General features: G+C 34.2%; 1 protein-coding gene across 5 annotated transcripts; it reads right to left on the minus strand.

Annotated features, from left to right (window-relative positions):
• Window positions 1-8,932: 8,932 nt before the first annotated feature.
• Window positions 8,933-16,818, minus strand: LOC108329103 (shaggy-related protein kinase epsilon). Of its 5 annotated transcripts, XM_052872930.1 has the most exons (13): window positions 16,536-16,815; window positions 15,526-15,693; window positions 15,329-15,421; window positions 12,554-12,613; window positions 12,195-12,467; window positions 10,930-11,004; window positions 10,802-10,858; window positions 10,088-10,228; window positions 9,923-9,973; window positions 9,694-9,789; window positions 9,527-9,610; window positions 9,286-9,388; window positions 8,933-9,192 (listed from the first exon to the last, which is right to left on the minus strand). In XM_052872930.1, the coding sequence occupies exons 2-13, from the start codon at window positions 15,616-15,618 to the stop codon at window positions 9,110-9,112; spliced, it is 1,209 nt and encodes a 402-aa protein (XP_052728890.1). In that variant the 5' UTR covers window positions 15,619-15,693; window positions 16,536-16,815; the 3' UTR covers window positions 8,933-9,109. The 5 variants fall into 5 exon arrangements, 4 of the variants coding, with proteins under 4 accessions (XP_052728890.1, XP_052728891.1, XP_052728892.1 ...); XR_008246925.1 differs by lacking the exon at window positions 8,933-9,192 and having other exon boundaries at window positions 9,337-9,388; window positions 9,527-9,613; window positions 15,776-16,818; XM_052872931.1 differs by lacking the exons at window positions 15,526-15,693; window positions 16,536-16,815 and having other exon boundaries at window positions 12,568-12,613.
• Between the last annotated feature and the right edge of the window lie 4,548 nt (window positions 16,819-21,366).

Consider the following 21,366-nt stretch of genomic DNA (forward strand, 5'->3'; position numbering starts at 1 on the left):
CTTCTTTTACGCTCTCATTGCTTTCTTTCCTCTCATTTTCTTCTTTTACTTTCTCCTCTTTTCTATCTTGTAGGTCCTCATTTAAACAATTAAGCATGATCTTCTCTTTTGAATCACTTGATGAGGAAGAAGAGGTATAAGTTGTTGAAGGTAAGGAAGAGGTAGACTCATTAGTGACAATGGCTTCACCCTCAATGCATGTTGCCTTTTTATTGGGGCAGGCAAATGTTATATGACCATGTCTTAAGCATTTAAAACATTTAATGTGACTTGGTCTACAAGGGGATGTAGGTTGGGAAGAGGAATGGTTAGAAAGAGAATGAGGACAAGATTTGTGAGTGGGCTCCTTAGAAACATCCTTGGCTTTATCCTTTGATCATGAAGATTTGTAGAAAACATCTTTTGAAGAGTTTGAAAATTTGTTGTGAAAAGCTTCTTTTTGCAAGAGTTTCTTCTCGACTTTCATGGCCCTATGAACCACTACATCTAAAGTCTCATCATCATGTAATTTCACAACATCTTAGATGTTTCTATTGAGTCCACTAATAAATCTAACTATTTTTGCATGATCATTTTCTTTAGTGTTAGTACGATGTATGAGCACTTCGAGCTCGCGAGCATACTCCTCCACACTTTGTCTACCTTGCTTAAGCTTGGAACTTAAGCAAGAGTTCCCTAAAATGGTGAGGAGGTACGAAGCGCTGGATAATAATGTCCTTAAAATGTTCCCATGTACTCGAGGGTGAGGCCATGGTTAAGTATCTACTATTTAGCCATTGTTTGGAGTATCCCTCTAAAGCTAAACAAGCTAACTTTACACGCCAAGAATTATCTAAACTATACAAAGCAAAAATATTATCTACATTAGCTATCCAATATAAGCAAATGTTAGGGTCTTCCTCTCCTTTGAAGGGTGGAAAGTTCAACTTTGGCAAGGAAAGGTATACGTTCACGGTTCTATCTTTTTGCTTCTTCTTGGTATGACCAAAACCATGAGATTGCTTCCCTTTTGCTTTCTCTTCCTTATCCATCCTTCTACTAAGGGAATCAAGTTGATGTTGCATTTGTTGAAGAGCGTTCACCAAGTCCAACTTGCTAGAAGCACTTCCTTGATGGCTACCTCCATTGAAAGAAGATTGTCTTGAACCTGCAGACATTTGTAAAGAGCAAACAGCAGCAACACTAACAAAAGAAACACGTTAAACAACAGCAAAAAAGTAATGAAAAACAGCAGCCCAAGGCACTCTCAAAACAGCAGCAAATTGGTTCAAAATACTCCAAACAGCAGCAAGAACAAGGCTCAAATGCTCACGGTTTTTTATTTGTAGTGAACCAGGAAGATCACTCCACTCAAATGCACTCTTCACTCGAGATAGTAAAGTGTCTCTCTAGTCCGATTTTTAGAGCACCAAATCAAGGACAAAGTCAAGTGGAAAGATGTACAATCCAACCTCAACAAACACAAGGAATCAAATCAAGAAACATGCACTACAAGAGGCCAGAAAATCAATTGAAAACTATTGGACAAGTGATGGAAAAAGAACCTATGAAAGCAAGAAAATTGGCACACAGAAAAGGGCAGCAAGCTAGAAACTTAGAGTAGACAAAACAGCAAGGAAAAATGAATCAAAAATAATGGCACATGTGAACAAGACAACAACAAAAAATTGAAACAACTAAAAAGCAATTCACACCAAAATTCTATGCATACATGAAGAGAAAGATCTAGCAATGAATGGAATTAATTTGGCAAGCTTCAAACTTATATGTTCTTTAAATTTATGATAAAAAGAGGCTTAAAATTCAGCTGCCAAACACACAAAACAGAGAAGGAGTCTCGGCCAGACCAGCAGGATTAAAGCACACAGTTTTGGAAATTTAATGGTGTGCATGCATGCAGTTTTTGGAGTTTCCTAGTCTCGGCCAAGTGCTTTTGAAATGATTAGGTGTGTTTGACAAAATTGGAAATTTGTTTATTTAATACCTCTAATATTGTAGAACATACAAGCAAAGCCAACACACTTAATTCCTAGGTTGATCCAACTAAATTCAGCATACAAGAATCAAGATGCAAGGAAACTCTTAAGAAGTGCAATTTCAAGAATTATTTGCTAGAAAGCTTCTAAGGAGGAAACACATATGACTCAATACAAAGCTAAGCAAGCAAGAAAAGACTCAAACAATCTAGCTAAGAAAAGAATTAGAAGCTAGAAAAAGCAAACAAAAGGAAATGGAAGCCTACTTGTTGAAGACCTCCAAAGATGATGCTAGTTGCTTGGGTTTGAAGTTGCTGGTTGGTGGCTCTGAACAGCAACAATTAGACCACCTTATGCATTTGATTTGATGCTTGTGATCATCCTTAATAGTTTCTTGAAGGTGTAGGACGTAAAAAAGATCAAATACAGCCACCAAAAATACAAAACAGCCAGCACATATCAAAACAGATTAGAAATAATCCCAAACAGCAAGCACTAGAATGAACACTGGATGCAAAACAAATAATTTCACATAGTAAACGAATGAATTGAAACAAAGTAAGAGTTGGAAATTTCAGTAGACATCTGGATGAAACTTTTAAAAAAATAATTCACACAATTCGGATAAGAAATGAGCACGAATTGGATCAAACAGCATTTTTGTTGGACGCACAAAATGAGTACTGAACGAAAACAATTAAATGCGCATAGTAAATGATGGAATTATCTGAAATGAATGATTGGACATTATTCCTAACATGTAGACGAAACTAGAAAAAAAATCCACTCAATTTGGATGAGAAATGAGCAAGATATGAAGCAAACAAGTTGGAGCTACACCTATGAACTTGGCTGAGCGAAAACGAGAATTAAAAGGCTTTTCTTTCTACTCTAACATGCAATTCCTAAGATGATCAAACCAATGGCTATAGATATCACATGATGGGGAAGTACATGCTTAGAGAGGAACAAACTAATGACAATTAAGAATGGATTTGAATTAAAAACGAATAAGAGAGAAGAGATGGAAAACTTATGTGTTGTAGACACGCCACTTGAAAAGGACTCAAAGATTAGTGCCAGGAGTTGGATCGCCACTTGATTTGCTCAAGATAAGATCTCAAAATTGACTAAGAGACAGATCACTATCTCTAAGAAGAAAAGCAAGATTGCAATTCACTCTTAAAAGTTCATTCATTCAAAGGTAAGTACAAAGGAGACCCCTAGGTTGCTTATATAGCTTTTGGAATGACTTTGGTGAAGAGTTTCAAGAGATGTGGGACTTAAACGCTCCAAGGTCTAACTAGCAGCACCACTAGGTGTTTCTTAGTCCCATATTGCTTAATTCTCTCATTCCAAAAGGGTTTATAAGCTTCCTAGCACTCCTAGAGTTCAAAAACGAAAACTAGCTAAGACTACTTGCACTACAAGCTACAGAAATCTATTTACTCTTCTTTTAAGTCCAAGCTATGTGAAGTCCCACATTGCTTGTACTAAAAGAAAAAGAAGAGTTTATTTATAAACGTTTCTTCACTTAGAAATAACGAAAAGAACAAAAGAGGCAAATACAAGCCAATGAAACCTATTCTATTCTTTTTTATGCTTGTTGTCACTTTGAAAACTCTTCATTGTTGCCCCATCTATGATCATATCAGTTAAGACTTATCAACAAACAGTTTTCAAAGGATAACAAACTTAATTGATTACATAAAATGTATAATTGATTAAGTACAACACTTAGGTATTTTGAAAACATTTTCAACACAAAACTCATCACAGCACATTTCAAAAAAATAATGCAAAGACACGAGTTTTAATCGATTTTACATCGGTTAAAACTTATTGTTTTGTCACAATTTAAAAACATAAGCTATCTGATGAACTTAATTGATTACAACATCACTATAATCGATTATTTCATACAAAGTTGCTTTGTGCTTGTGGTTTCATCACACAAAAACATTTAGTATGCATACAGTAGATATAAACACAATTATGATCGTAGAAGTATGCAAACTAAAACACATCATCATATGTATCAATCACAAATACACATTTTTGTTGTTGTCATGAGAACATATATGTGTTGTTACAATCAATGTGTTCTCATCATCAAAAACCAAATACATCAGAGATTATTGCTCCCCCTGTCAACATATACCAATTCACCCCCCCTATCTTGGTAAGAGAAACAAGCCATATCTTTTCTTACAGATGTGTATAGTACTGGTACTTTGTCCATGGAATTTTGTGACATTGTTGTGCATTTCAATATTCTTGATGCCATGAAATATCTAGTAGAGGACCATTTGGTTTTTCGTGCTAAAATTCTTGATGATGTGTTTGATGAGTGTGTTGTTATTGACTTTTATTCTTTGCATGATAAGAAACATTCTTTTATATCCTCTTTGTATGTTTTCTCTTGCATGCACTGAATCTGAATACGAATCTGAATTTGTTATTGATATTGATATTTATATTGATTTTTAATCTCAACCTGATTTAGGTTCTGAGATTATTTCTGATGGTAAGTGTCTTGATATGGGTGTTGTACCTTTGGATGTAAATTCTTTAGAGTTAGAAACTAACCCTTTTGTAGGAAGTATATATAAATCTGACTTGCAGGCACCCACTCCAAGGAAGTATAGAGCTGAAACCACTTCAAGAAAACCTCAAGTATGTTTACTTGGAAGATGAGAAGAAATTGCCAATGATTATTTCCACCTCCCTTGATGTTGTTCTATTGATAGAGAGAGCAATATGAGTGTTGAACTCAATCATTGATGCTTTGGTTTTTCGTACCAAATTTAATTAGTGAATTGTGCTTAATTGTTTATTATTTTCTCATGTTTTGTTATTTTGGCTTAATTTAATCAGTAGTTCATATTTTAATTAATTTGAATTATCTGAACTTAATTATTCCCATTATTATTTTCAGGGCAATTTTGGAATTACATTTTTGGGACTTCAAGAGGGTTGCCACGTCATTTTCCATGTCATTGTCCACCTCAACATTTTTTATTTTCATTTGTATTTTATTTTATAGTTTTGGACTAAGTCCCAAATTTTTTAAAGGCCCGTTTTCAAATCAGGCTTGCTGCCTTAAGTTTTGAACCCATGCAGTCACACATACTATTCCATTTGATATTCTGCTTGGACGTGAACAATGTTGGTTCTTAGGGTTTGTTTTTGTTTTCCCTTTCGTTCTTAGTTATTTTTGTTATTCTAATTTTAGACCTTCATTTTTTATTAATACATTACATCTTCTCTATGCTACTACAATTTCGTTTTCCAGTTTGATAGTAATTTCGTTTTCCCAATTTTGTATTCCAGTTTGATTCTAATTTCGTTTTCTGTTCTCGCTCAATTTTTGCATTTTGTATTGCCTCTGTTGTAATGTTTTCAAATTCATTTTGTTGTTCCCAATTCATTTTAATGAAAGCTTGAATCTGTTGGGTTGGTAACTAGGGAGATTACATTGTTTCCTTAAGATTAGTTCATTGTCATTGTGATTTTGCTGTTCTTGGCTTGCATCATATAATTTGTTCTGTGCGTTTCAAATTAGGTTCACGCTTAGTAGTCTGATTTGTATACATTTAATCTCCGATTAGTTTATTAGACCCGCAATTGCTTAATCTGTGTGGCACAGAAGTGATTAAATAGGTGTATTGCGTTTGCTTAATTCGATGTTATGAAAAGTGGATTAATCTTCACTTAGTTGATTGGTTCGTGTTGGATTACGGGTGAGAGGAGCAAATAATTATTTTATAATTTGGGATTGGAAGCATTACAACTGAACTAGTGGCCGACATGTTTTTAATCACTATTTAGTCTAAGTTATCTACTGTGTTAATTTTAATTCATAAATCTAAGGTATACTACATTTAATTGCATCATTTAATATGATTGAGTATGGCCTCGACATCACTCAACAACATGCTATATCAGAAGGATTGTGAAAAGATTTTTTTTTTCATTAACACTATTCAGCCCCACCTTCTAGTGTTTTTTAGGTACTTCAATATTTCACAATGTGAAGCATATTATAATGGTTTATTACACAAGCAATATCACTCAATAATTTGGATTTAACTCTAAGCACACAATATCTATTATCTTTAAATCTTCTTAAGTATATAAAAATTTTATTCATTCTTTATTTTTTCAACATTTCTCTATTTTTCACATCCATTATTCTTCTTTTTGTTACCTAGATCTTGGTATTTATAAGTATGATGTGTAATTTGACCATTGATGTATATGTATCTAATATATTCTCAATATCTTCTTCATACTTCATTGAAAGTTCTTGACATGTCATTCATTGTATTTGCTTCCTCGAATTATCTATTCATTCTTTTTTTTATTTCTTTAATTTGAATATCTTCTTCAATCATATTACCGTTGTAGTGTTATATTCCTTTCTAATCTTTGATCTTCAGAGTATTTTATTTCTCATTATTAGTTTAACTTATTATATCAATATTCACATTATTCAATTAGAGTAGATATTCTTCATGTTTTCTTCTTCAATCAAATATTGTAATATGATAATCTTGACATTATTTTTGTAGATTCGATTTATGATTTCATTTATTATATCAAACTTGATTCTTGTATCACCTAGTAATTTGTTGACTTCTTAACATAACTAATTTACTCATCTTGACCCGTTTAATGAAGTTATCTAATGAGAGTACTTTTCTGGTTGAGATATTTGATTGTTAACTTTGTTGACTTAACTCATCTAATGGTCTGCCTTGACTCATCTAGTCAGCACAATTTGTTTTCAAAACATTTAGTCATTTACTAGTCTTGGTCGTCTTGTGACCTAATAATATGATGATTATAGCCATATGGTGATTTAGTTGTTTGGTGACTTAGTTGTTTTTCTAACTTTTCACTTTGATTTGTTTGGTCAATATTTTTCACTAAGCTCGTCTAATCTTTATTTTTTGTCTTGTTTGCTTCAATCTTCATATTTTATTTGTTGTGTTGTACTTTTAATGTATCTTACTTGAAACTCATGAACACATATTATATAAACAAATATATAATCACTCTTTATAATGTCTACTCAATTGAGTCACTTACTAAATTTTAATAATGTCTTGATCCAATCTACCCTTTCCTGGTTTATACTTGTATAAATATATTATCTAAATATCTTTGGCTTAGCTGAAGCAAGATCATTCATCCTAAAATCTCCTTTGTCATTATGAAATTTATTATTATCAAAATTTATATATTATTTAGCTTGTCTAATAAAATCTTTTAGTGTCTAATACTAACACATTAAAATTAAGCAAGGAAGAAATGAATTCAAAAGTTGAACTCACGTGCCTATGAACAAGGAAGCAATTGTTCAGTATAGAAGTAGTTAGGAAAGAGAACGACTTAAGTGCACATGATTTTCTAAAGTCAGACAAGCACAACTTCATTGTATTTGAAATACAATGAAATCATCTACCCCAAACACGTCTTAAAACTTAAAAAAAAAAGTTATAGTGTTCTTCCCTCACGACTGCGTCATAATGAAATCAAACTCATTCTCAATGAGAACAATTTCAATGGTTTAATTTTTCTCAACTAGTATCATGTTTCTTGTGTACTTTATCGATGAACACAACTTCCACTGTAATAAGTTTTTATCAAGCACAACTTCCCCATCTCCATAATCTTTGAAGAATCTACTCATTAAAGTAAACCAATTCGGAAGAAGAAGAAAAAAACCGTCAATGGATTTTCTAATGCTACGAACTTCAATAATCCACAACCCAATTCAAAACCTAAAATATTTGAGCATCACCAAATCTACATCTAACCAGGACGACATATAGTAATTCTAGAACTTTACTAATCGAGCTCAAGGCAAATTAATTGGGACATCACCGTTCCTCATTTATTCAACATTCAATCGTCATGGCTTTCTACCTCTCCACAGCGCAAAATCTAGAATAGTTTAAAAGAAAATAGGCAAGAGCTTGGACAAAGGAAGTGACTTAGTATGCGAGCTCGTTTTCAGATAAAAGCAGGTGGCATGTGACAAAAGCCCTCTCGACCGTATCAACTATAGTCTTCTATCAACTATAGTCTTTAAATAAGTTATCTAAGACTAAGGATACCATTTGCCAAATATCTAATACCAGATAACTTGAACCCAATATAACTATCAAGACGACCATAAGATACTCTACGAGATATAAATTACCAAACCAGAGAATAAGGACTGTACAGAAGTATATCTAACGATCACTACTTGCATCCATCCTTTGATAACCACGTTCCTTACTCAGCCAGATACAGCCTACGAATACCTTCTTATGCTTATTAGATGCATTCTCACATTAAATAACTTAACAAAAAAAGTACAATTTCCTACCGATAAACTGGCCATTGGATCTCTGAACCTATATAACTGTGACCCTTTGAGATAGGGACCCATGATTAGTAAAACATGATTACAAGTATTATTTTAATCATACTTTAATTTCATTTTTTACATTAATCTAAATTTGACTAAAATCTCTAACCAATACTAACTTGAGCATCGAAAAAACTTTTACCAAACATTCTACCATTCAATAAAGGTCGAAGGAGAATTAAAAGACGAGTATCGGATATTGAAAGAAGACTTTACAAGACACGTTCACTTCCACAAGAACACATGATTTTTAATGAAAATTTAAATCTAGAATATGTGAAAAATAGAATTAATGAAAGACAACAAAATGAAGTACTAAAAAATCTAGAGAGAAAAAAAAAGGAAGTGTTCCTTCCAGCGAATAAATCATTAGAACTAAACATTCTTCCTTTTCTGAACCACTATCTAAAGGTCATCGTATCTGAGATCTCAAATCCACATAATTTTTAGTATGTAAACCAACTAATATCGTCAGAATATGAATAGCACAAGTGCTATAACTAAAGACCACAAACGATACACAGCAAATGTCTTCACAGACAACAGGGAATGATAAGAAAATGCATTAGTCAGCCAAGTATCTGACTGTAAAGACAAAAAATGCAATTTCTTTTCAATTTATAAAGAAATCATGAAACACAAGCAAGACAAAATATCACAGAAGATCCACATAATAGTAAAATCCAGATTCAAGGGTTATGTTAGCTGTCTAGAAATTAAGGGATGGACACTGTTTCCGAGCATGTTCTGGAACAAGTTTGCATAGTAGCTCCAAAGTCACTCCCTTCAGCTCTGTTTGATATGTCATCGTTCAAAAGACATGATATCAAAAAGTTGTTTTATGGCCCTTAAACCAGAAATAAGAGTATATGGAAAGCATTCTACCTTGAGGTTTGAAATTAAAGAGGGGTGGCATAGGGCGCCCATTAGGGAGACGGGTATTATGGTCGCGGAGTTCATCAAAAAATGGGTGAACACATGCATCCAACTGCAAAAAGTTACAGTAAACGAAATTATTTAATGATCATCTCAATTGAATTGTGAAATGACTCATGTACTACAAATAAGTCAACAAATTTTAAATATTTTCATAATATATATTCTTCTACGAAAAACAAACACTCACAGCAGTACTTCGTAAATTTGGAGAATACTGGAGAAGCCTTGAAACAAGATCTACTGCTTCTGGGGGCATACGCTTGTGGAATATCTACTTTAAAAAATTGCCAAGTCAATACAAACAGTATTTACATTACTAATGCAATTGGTTAGTCTGCATGTCATGGAATTAACCTTATGCCAGGGGTGAGCCTTGATTTGAGGGAACTTGAACTCTGTGTAATTTGGATTCATGCATTTTATTTCCTCACGAGTGGGAGTCCCGAGTACCTAAAACATTAAAAAATTAAAAAATAATTCGCAATTTAGAGAAGCTTATAGAACAAATATCTATATATTTTTAAAATGGTTAAGGTATCATATCATAGGTCAGGTCAAAAAAGCCAAAAACAAACAATTTTACCTTGATAATTTCAACAAGTTGATCAACTCCACTATCTCCTGGAAACAGAGGCTACAAATCACAGATGGCCAACAGTGAAGAGGACTTGTAAGCAACACGATATTGACCCTTTCAAAATTGCAAGAATAGGAAGAAAATTAATGAATGAGTACTGTTTTTGCAAACCTGCCCCAGGAGCAGCTCAGCCAGGACACAACCAACAGACCACATATCAATTGCAGTAGTATACTCAGTGGCTCCAAATATGAGTTCAGGAGCTCGATAGTATCGAGAGCAGATATACGATATGTTAGGTTCACCCTTGACCTACACAAAACAATTGGGAAGCAAATACATACTACTTAAGAAGCTAACAGAATAATCCGCAATTCAATAAATGAACTCCAAACCCATTAAGCATGGATAGATGTTGAGAGCTTTCTTCTCAACCCACTGCTTTCATTTAGAAGTTGTTAAAGGGAAAAAAATGCAGCAGAATTAGCCCAATTGAAATCCTAGCGATTTACTTTGAAAGTATATGGAGAGTCTTGGTATATAAGCTCTTTTGAAAGAGTGAAAAACTAAGCAATGTGGGACTTGATGACCTTAGAAATGTCTCAAATTGCAATTACCTAAATTAAGTACACACTAAACATTTCCATCTAATCAGATATGAAATGTCATAAAAAACTGTTTCAGAAAACCTATACCGCGCCATTTTATCTAAGTGACCGGAGTGTACCAAATATCAGCCAATTGATTACTCTGGGTATAAATGCCTAATAAAATAATAGACAAAAGTATTTACGAATGCAAGAACATGGAACATGAAACATAAAATAACCAATCATAATATATGCCAATAACCTTCACTAGACATTAGACAGAAGTGGAACATACCAGAACTTTTGCACTCCCAAAATCACAAAGTTTGACCTGATGTGTATGAGGATTTACCTGAAGAAAAAATGGCATTGATTACAAATCACCAAACTAAAAATATAAAAATTTTCTGAAGTGATACCAACCAGCAGATTCTGTGGCTTAATGTCCCTGTGGCACACTCCAACACATCCATGAATATAAGCCAAGGCTCTACAAATCTATCAAAGAACAAAGGAATTCATCACAATTAATTAACAACAATGACCATACATAGATTTTGAGACGCATTAAGGATAAAGCAATCTGATACTTAGCACAGATGAGATGCTTTCCAATTTAAAAAAGTATAATCAGCCCTAAGGTCCGATGCCTAAGGAACCCATGGGTAGAACTCAAGCCCAGAGAAATTATATTCTAATTTTTCCACTTCTTTTTGTTCCATTTTATAACGTACCATCAAACCTAAATTAAAAATTAGTGAGCCATTGTAAAACCACAACATGGTACCACAGGCTAAAAAAAGCCCTAATGGCACAACACTATGGGGAGGTCAAGTTCATCCTTAAGCAAAAAAGCCCTAATGTATTAATTTTATTATGTAAAAAGTAAGCAACTATTACAACATACACTCCTAAATCCTAATTAAAATAAGAAGCAGCATACCCATAGGAAATACCATTATTAATTTTAACAAAAAAAAAGCAATAAATAATAATAACAATAGCAATTCATAAAATTTAAAGGATATTAAGAACACACACACACACGTGTGTGTGTGTGTATATATATATATATTGTTATAAACTTCCAATATAAACACTAACCTAGTAATCTTAAAATCTATTCATTCAAGTCATTCAAATGTAAAATTTAAAATATATCAACAATAAATCATGTAGCAGTAGTCTTTTCCATCGAAAGTTAAAACAGAAGACAAGTTTGCCAAGGTAGTAAAACTGAGTTTTGGTTATGAAGGTAAAAAACATGACTATCTGAATCAAGATTGCCCACCAAACTATGTCTTGCGCTTACGCTTGTGCACCAATGGCCCCAATTTCCACCACAATAATAATTCTGGACCATTCCACAATGCACAATGACTGTAGTATCATTTTTAGCATGCTATTTAGTACTCTGATCGTAACAGACATCTATAGTTCAAGTATTCAAGTGAACAAGAATAGAAGGAACTGCACAGAATTGGCAGAAAATAAGGGCCTATTCTCTGACATGAAAATTCACAAAGGACCAAATTTAGGTTATCATCTTGTGACTTTTACTTAAATCAACAATAAGTAATTGATGATACAAAATTCCGTGCTTACAATGTCATACACACTTCTTATATGATCAGCATCTGAATTTAACTAACAGAAGTATGTTATCATAAAAGTAACACGTAAAGAACCTGATATGTGTAAAGTTTAACATATATTAGGGGCATCCGCTGATTTGCCTTGCTATAGTGCTTCACCACACGATATACAGTCTCAGGTACATATTCAAGTACCAAATTGAGATAGAGTTCATCTTTATCTGTGGTAGAAAAGAAGCAATGTTTTAGTGATACAACATTGGGATGATCAAGAAGGCGCATTGTTTGCAATTCGCGATTCTTGTATCTTTTATCCTGCAAAACTTTCTTGATTGCTACAGTTTCTCCAGTTTCAAGACATTTAGCCTGCAAAACAAATATGCTGAAATCAACTTTATATTAGCTATCTTAGAGCAATTAATCTAACCTGTAACATATCAATTAAATGCCACCTGAAACACAATACCAAATGAGCCTTGTCCAACAATACGTTCTGCCATGTAACTTATAGTCTGCGGAACACAAATAACAAGAGTAACTGTTAAATATAGTGAAAATTATATATGGGATTAATCTCCCTTGTGTTAAACACACATAGGGTTTCTATTTATAATAGAATAGAAATAAGAAATAATAACAAAATAACTGAAAGATAAAAGAAGAAATATGGGCTAAGCCCAAAATACAAATAAGAAATAATAACAAACTAACTGAAAGATAAAAGATAAAGATAAAAGATATAATATTTCTAACACTCCTCCTCAAGCTGGAGCATACAAATTGTATGAACCAAGCTTGAAATAATTGAACTTGATTTTGAACTAGATGATTTGTCTTCAAGAGTGTGAGGCAAGCAGAGATGGGTTATCACATCTCAATGAACAAACAGCAGCTTGTGAAACTTTCAACTTCAAAAGTGGATGAAGGAGAGCAGTGGAGAAAGAGGCAATAAACACTTCAACTTCAGAAGTGGATGAGGAGAGCAGCGGAGAAGGAGGCAATAAACACTTCAACTTCAGAAGTGGATGAAGGAGAGCAGCGGAGAAGGAGGCAATAAACGCAGCAGATCTGTGCGGCAGATACAATAAGAAAGGAAGAACAAGGCAAGAACAGCAATACAGAGGCGAAACCCTCTACTACAGAGGCGAAACCCTCTACTACAGAGGCGAAACCCTCTACTACAGAGGCGAAACCCTCTACTACAGAGGCGAAGCACAAAAAAACGCAAAAAGAAGAAGGAGGTCCGAAGATGCGGAAGCATGCGGCGAGAAGAAGACAGACGTCGATGGCAACAATGGCTGGAAGGTCTGAACAGAGAGAGGGAGGTTCGGTGAGACGACTAGGTTTGATACCTACGCTGAGAAGGCGGAGCGTGATGAACACGCATTCGAGATCTATATCCGGAGAGTGGAGGCGCGTGACAGCGCATGCAGACGAGACAAAGACGGCGACCGCCACGGTTAGGTCGCGCTTGAAGAGACGGTCCAGATCCACTGGTCACCGGTCGGAACTATGACGGTGGCCGGCGAGAAGGCAGCTGGTTCAGAGGAGGCAGTGGTTCCAAAGAGACTTGTCTCTTTGATTCTGGGTGCTAAGATTTAAGAAGAAGAGAAAATGAATCTTATGAAATTTTTAGGGGCTGCCGGCAGCCATGACGGCCGGCCGCCGGTAGACAGCAAAGACCACCGGAAGATATCAGAAAACCTGCTCTGATACCATGTTAAATATAGTGAAAATTATATATGGGATTAATCTCTCTTGTGTTAAACACACATAGGGTTCTCTATTTATAATAGAATAGAAATAAGAAATAATAACAAACTAACTGAAAGATAAAAGAAGAAATATGGGCTAAGCCCAAAATACAAATAAGAAATAATAACAAACTAACTGAAAGATAAAAGATATAATCTTTCTAACATTATTATGATAAAAAGGAGATTGAGATAAGGGTTAAAATTAACTAGTAAACAGAATGATATTAGGTGAGCCAAGAGCTACATAGAATCTTCTTAGGAAACTCATCTCGAAAAAGGTTGTTGCTCTGACTTGGTCCTAGCAGACATTCTCCAATACGACAAAGACATTGAGTTTCAATGAGCCTTGTAGACCAGTAGGACTTTCCCTAGTGATCAAGAGGCTAACATATTTAAGACGGGGAGTTTGGTTCCCTCACTCGCACAGACTATCCCCAATATCCCCTTAACTAACCAAAACACAATTGCATGGTTTTTGCCACTATCTTCAATTCATTGTTTACTAGTGTGCTACATACGATATAACTTGTGAGTCTTCTGTCAGGCAAACTTAACATTAGGGCCAACTGCATTCTCAAATAAAAGTGGTATCAAAATATTTTATTCTCACCGCTTAAAAGCTAGCTTTGAGGATAGGCTCCTCAAGTGCTTGGTGTTTATCAATTGGTTTTTCGTATCTCAAAAACAGAATGGCTACTATGGAAGGTTCTGACATGCAAGGGAGTTGTGTGAAGTGTCACAAAGTCACATATTCTGAGGTATTTTGAGCAGCATAAGTTTCACATCAAATAGTATGGAATGCTTGGTGAAGGTACTTAAGTGTTCAGTTTCCCCCTTGGGAAAAAAAATCCTCATCACACATAATGTGATAGGTTCTTGAATCAAGAACTATCGCTTTACATGATACCCACTCACACACAACACAGAAAAGAAGAAAGAATGATGTATATTCTTCTATATGAATCAAAGTGTCAACTGTACAAAACCTCCCAAGGAAGAACTCCCTCCTCCACAGGATATAAAATGTCCTGCCTATTCAAAGAATGCTCAAAAACTAACTCTGTACAATATTCCCCAAGCCTTATATATAGGCTCCCCTTCCCCTTCCACTAACAAAACTAACAGACTCCCCATGTACCCAGCTAACTGACTTTCTAATTATTCTTTCTCCTTTCATACACCCAAAATATCCTACCATAATGAGAATAAAAGGTATAGAACACACAAAAGTACCACAAATGAAAAATAGCAAAAAGCATGAATTTACATAGTTCGGTACCCATTACCTACATCCATGGAACCATTGTGAATTCTTCAAGAGTCAAGAAACATGGACCTCTATAACAAAATTTGGCTTTTTCTTTGTTAATGTAAAGGATACATACATGAACATCACTTGTGCAGTACAGTTCAATTAACAAGAAAACCAAACTGATAATATAATTCAATTGTATTATAAAAATAATCTACCTGTTTAGGTTGACCTTGTCGACCACCAATAGTGGTCACAATAATACGGCCAGTTTCAGTTCCATTTCCATCCACCATTGCAGTATCCATTTCCTACCAAAAACATAGAATTTGTTGTCAGGGGTGGAAGCATAAGTGATGATCAGAACCTGATGATACAAAGGGACAAGGCGTACAGAAAAGATAAATTTCAAGACCTTTTCATCCTTGATTTTCATTTCATTAATCTCCTCCGGGAGCTTTTCAACTATCATGGAATCATCACCCGGTTTACCAATAGTAGAGGCCATATATGCTGAACCAAGATAGATCAAACCTTTTCAGTTAATCAAAACCTTCAAATCAACACTGTAGATCAGCACAACCTGAAAATATTTGAGAACAAAAATGTTAAACAATAATCTAATATAAGGAAGAGTGATCAGTCAATGAGCAAAAAGCAAGCACCATAAACAGAGTACGCTAAAGTTAGTATCCCCAACCACGTTCCATTTGAATGTAAATCATCAGAGTCCATATCAGTAATACATAGCAATTCATTATGTAGCACCAGACCAAAAGAAGAAAGAAAAGACCAACAATCATTTTGTAATCAATAGCAATAATACCAGTCACAATATCAAAATAATTGGAAATGGCACGACTCGTATTATTCACTAGAGAAGGCCCACACGGGCTTACGCATACTTCACAATGCACCGAAGTTACATGAGAAACCTAATCAATACTTACATTGTGAACATTTTTCATCGATTACCAAATCAAATAACAACTCATGAATCTTAATTTCCAGCAAAGTAGTGAGTGCATTAAATTGAAACGAAAAACAAAGTAATGAGTGCAATAAATCGAAACAAACGAAAAACAACCCAGCAGCATTTGAAAGACAAATAAGTACATTAAAAATTAAAAAAGAAAAAGGATTGCGAACTCAAAGGACAGTTAGCTATTTATAGCTAGAAAAAACTGCTGCTCCCCTTCCCAAACTTAGGCTGCTAAGAAGACGCAAGAAAATAAGCTACCTCCCAACATCCAAAAAAGCTCTAAGATATTGAGTCATTGGTTCAACTTAACGAAAGTTGCAAAACTAACGCTACGTCTAGACAAGAATACCTACGCAGAAGTAAAATCACCATAACCGAGCTCCACATGTTTGGAAAAACACAACACTGAAAAGGAGAGAAGAAAATGTACTTTTTTTTCTCACCAAGAAGACCCTAAACCTGCTAATATGCCACGAGACCCTGACATTTTCCCATCCAAATGAAAACTCCACTTGGAGAGAGAGAGTGAGAAAGAAAGAGAGGAACAAAGTTTAAACCGGAAAAAGAAAGATGATTTCTTGCATCAAAGAAAAGCGCGTGAGGAAGTGAGTGTGAGCTTTAGTTTCAGAGACGTATCTTGCAGGTTTGACTGAGTTACGAGCTTTCGTGTGGAATGAATAGATTAGATTAAAACATGGAAGACCAGCAAGACCAGCACGCACAAAGCGGAACTCACTGGTTTTATTAGATTTTGTTAAGAGGCAGTTTCGACATCCGCACTGATGTGTTGGCCACATGGGAAGAGAGAGAGAGAAAAAGTCTTTAAAGTCTGACATCACGTCAGGTCAGGTAAAAGGACGTATTCTGTATTGGCTACTAGGCTTTAAGATGAGTAAGACACAGTCCCGTATACGACAAACTATGATACAGAATTAGAAGTGTGGCTCGGAGTCGCACAAAATAAGTTTGTGTCTATTATGTTGTTTGTTGCGGTCGTTGTTCAGCGGACAGTGGCCAAAATACAAACTGCATACAGCTGTGAGATTGAACCTTTTGATTTTTTATGATGAAGATGATACAAATATCTGAGATTATGAATAGTGTATTATTAAATCTTTAAGAAGATAATGCACTACCAAAACTTTGGCTTATGTTTGAGAGCTCTTTATTTTGGTAAGATATAAAAGGTTTCTGTATATTTAAAAAATAATTGTTTGCACGGTGATAATATAATAGTGTGAAACGCTTATTAAACCCTAAACACTGTATTTTAAATGAATTAAAATAAAGATTTAAAAATAAATGCAATGCTAAAAAAATTAATTCTTTTGTGTTTTTATATTATATATGAGATTTCGCTTTTTCTAGTTTCCACGATGATACGGAAAAAAAAAAGTCATTTGCAAGTTAAAATCAATGATATACTTGATTTTACTAACTTTTTAGTGTCACAAAAGACAATTAGGTTTGTTTATTGTAGTCATGTTTTTTTAACTTGGATCCAATGGTGTTTGAATCTATGTTTTATGGCTGCAAAAGTGAATGCTATTTAAAAAGAAAATCGTTATTTGATAACTAAGTTTTGTAATTAATCACATGTATATTTGAATGAGTCAATAAACAACGAGAAAAAAATGTTATCTGAAACCTAATTCCTTATAAATGAAAAATAAAGAAGGAAAGACATAGATTCTGACTTGTTGGAAAGGAAACAGAGATCTAGTTTTCAAAGGAGATGGAGCATACCTCATTGGATTCAAAGAAGGAAGCAAAACCTTGATCTAAAAGCAATGATAGAAAGACACTTCCTTCCTTTTTAATAATTCCTTCTTTTTAAGTTACTTCAATAGTTTTAACATGCAATATAAAAAACGAAGTAGATGTTGTATAGTATGTTAAAGATATGCTTAAGAAATTCAAAGCTGGAAGAAACAAAGGAGATAAAGACTTCAATACATCTTACAACTAGCTTAGGGTTAAACAAGAATTCTGCAAAAGTGGACAACATCGTCTATCAACAATGATAGGTTCACCTCTATATCTTATAACGTTTAGGCCTGATATTATGTTCAACGTTTGCTTGTGTGCTAGATTTCAATCAGACCCTAGAGAAACTCATTTAATTGTTCTTAAACGCATCTTTCGTTGTCTCATTGGAACAACTAACCTTGGTCTTTGCTTCAAAGGAAAAGAAATGTATAGATTGCAAGGATATTGTGATGTAGATTATGCTGGATATAAGATTGAGAGAAAAAGTACAAGTGGAGGTTGTCACTTCAGACAAGCAAGAAGCAAGGAACAATTGCTTTTTCCATAGTCGAAGTAGAATACATATCAGTAGTCAGTTGTTGCTCACAACTTCTATGGATCAAGAATCAACTTGAAGACTACAACATCTACAAGCATAACATTCTTATCTTTTGTGATAATAATGTTGTTATCTGCTTATCTAAAAAATTTATTCTACATTCAAGAGCTAAACATATTGAAATAAAACATCACTTCATTCATGATTATGTCTAAAAAGAAATTATTGATTTATAGCATGTAAATACTAAAGATCAACTTGTTGATATTTTCATAAAACCCTTAGTTGAAAAAAGATTTGAATATTTGAAAAATTTGTTAAGCGTGAACTTTGTTGAAGGAATGTTCTATTTCAATGTGTTTAGTGCTCATATATACCATCTAGTACAAAACATCATAAGAAAGATCAACTAGAGATGTTATAATCAATCGTATGGTTTAAGACACATCATCTGAAGACACCTCATATTGCATGCATAATAATATGGCAATGGGGAGAATGAGGAGAATGATGAGAATGAAGAAGAAAGTGCAGCAGATGAAAGTGATGATGATATAATGCTTAGGAATATGATCTAATTTTTGGTTTTGTTTTAATGTTTGAAGTATCTTAAATGAATGTAAAATGGACATAAGGCCTTGATAATATAAACTCTACTATGATTTGAATATATGTTTGAACCTTTATTATTTTGATATTATGAATGAAATGGATCTATTTTGAATTACATCATGTGTTAAATCAATTGATTGAATCGGATTGATTATATCTGCTGAATGAGTTGTGTGAGTGCAAATTAGAAATTCACTGTCATATATTTCTTTACACACTCATACTTAATTGATGATTCTATCATGTCACATTTGTACTTCATCTCTGTACTAACACTCAACAAAGTTGAGAAGAATTTGATTTGCAGGTTTGTTATTGAACATAATATGCTTATATGAAGTTGTAATGATCTGAAATGGACTACAAGTTGCTTTGCAGATGTTAATCAACTACAAAAGCAGTGAAATCGATTAATCCTCGAGAATGTGGTTTGAGTTTCTTTTCTACTAAATCATATATTATGTCACATTCATTCTGATGACATATGCTTTCATGCATTCTTATACTCATTTTATCATATCCGCTGTTATTCATTTTGAGTATTCTGAATGTTGCAAACTAAAATCAATTTACTTCAAGCATTACTTATTACTCTGATACATGTCATTAAATCTGCTATATGCTTCAATCTGTTTCTATAGTTCTTAATCTGTTACATACCTAAAACATCATTACTGTTAGCTTTGATACTAAATGATAGGGGAGAAATTAGAGAAATTAGAGCTACTGCATAATGATAGGGGAAGCATTAATTTTTGATATTAATCTATAAAAATACATATTGGTGTATCTCTGGATGCTATTGTGTTTCAAATTCATAATACCTTTGTTGCTAATGCCCAAAGGGGGAGAAATTAGAGAAATTAGGAATTAGTAAAACTGAAAATAACTGGTAGAACAATTTCTAGTTGTGCATCATGGTTGTGTTGTGCATCATGGTTGTGTTGTACATCATGGTTGTGCATCATCAAAAAAGGGAGAGATTTTTGATAGGTGGAGCAATGTGAATGCTAAACTTAATGCCTTATGTGTTTGGTTTTTGATGATGACGTGTTGTACATCATGGTTGTGCATCATCAAAAAAGGGGGAGATTGTTGATAGGTGGAGCAATGTGAATGTTAAACTCAATCCCTTATGTGTTTGGTTTTTTATGATGACAATATATGTTTCCATGACAACAACATAAATGTTTCTTTATGTTTAAGACATATATTGCCTAAACTATTTGGGTTGCATACTTTCTATAGTCACACATGTGTTTACATCTATTGTATGTACTCATGTTTTCATGTGTTAAAACCACTTGCACAAAATAGATATGTATGAAGTAATCGATTATAGTGGGTATGTAATCAATTAAGTTCATCAGATAGCTAATGCTTAAACTGTGGAAAACTACAAGTTTTAATCGATTACATTATATGTATAATCGATTAAAACTCGTGTTTTTGCTAACACTGATAACGGTTGCATATACCGTTATCTGTGATGCAATTTTGATACTAAATTAACCCTTTCTTACTTAGAAGCTTGCTTGAACTCATGTTTTTAGCTTATTTGTGTGAATAAGAGAGTTTACGTTATACTTGAGGATTTGATCACTAAATTCCTTTGATTTTGGAGGAAATTGGAATGAATTTGAAGAGGATTAAAATATCAAGGAGTTGGAACTCAGAAAGGACAAAAAAAGCACCAGAAGAGAAGGCTGTTGAAGCTCGCAGGACGCTTAGGCGCCCTTTTCTAGGGCCCTCAGCGTGGAAGTCTCGCATTCATGCCTGAGCATCCTTTCAGGGACGCTGAGCGCCAGTTCTTGAGAATTGTGTCACGCCTGGACGCTCTTCCTGGGGCGTTGAGTGCACTTCTCTCGCAAACTCGCCTGGGCGCCCTAAGTGGGGGTGCTGAGCGTTGGCGACGTTAGCCTATGCTCCAATTCAGTTGTATATAAAGACTTGTACATCCTAGAGGGAGTATCTTTTTTTACGAAGGGACGCAAATTCAAACTTTTTCAACTCTCCGAAGGCAGAATTGGATGCGGAAGCTCTCTGTTTCGGTTTTTAGGGTTTATCTTTCATTCTCATTCCATTGTTCATTTAGTTTCTCCATGACAAGGGGAAACTAAATTCATTTATTGTTGGGGAAGATGTAACCTCTAAACTCTCATGTATTTGAATTGATTCCAATTTATTTATGTTTCTTTCATTTATTATTAGGGTTATTCTCCTTTGCTCTATGCTTGTTATGTTTAACTCATTCATGACATGATTATTGGTTTTCTTTGATATGGACACATACGCAAAAACCTAGAACTGGGGAATTTCTCCCATGGGAACTATTGCCCAGACATAGGGATAGA

This window comes from Vigna angularis, chromosome 2 (genome assembly GCF_016808095.1).
Source record: "Vigna angularis cultivar LongXiaoDou No.4 chromosome 2, ASM1680809v1, whole genome shotgun sequence".
Taxonomy (NCBI): Eukaryota; Viridiplantae; Streptophyta; class Magnoliopsida; order Fabales; family Fabaceae; genus Vigna; species Vigna angularis.

Bases quoted from the DNA above. Each gene is read 5' to 3' on its own strand.
- LOC108329103 (XM_052872930.1), bottom strand. From the start codon at position 15,618: ATGGCCTCTACTATTGGTAAACCGGGTGATGATTCCATGATAGTTGAA. The intron at 10,229-10,801 runs GTATGTTCCACT...TGTTTTGTGTAG, and splicing joins TTGGGAGTGCAAAAGTTCTG to GTCAAGGGTGAACCTAACAT. The intron at 9,790-9,922 runs GTAAAATTGTTT...TTAATGTTTTAG, and splicing joins AACTTGTTGAAATTATCAAG to GTACTCGGGACTCCCACTCG.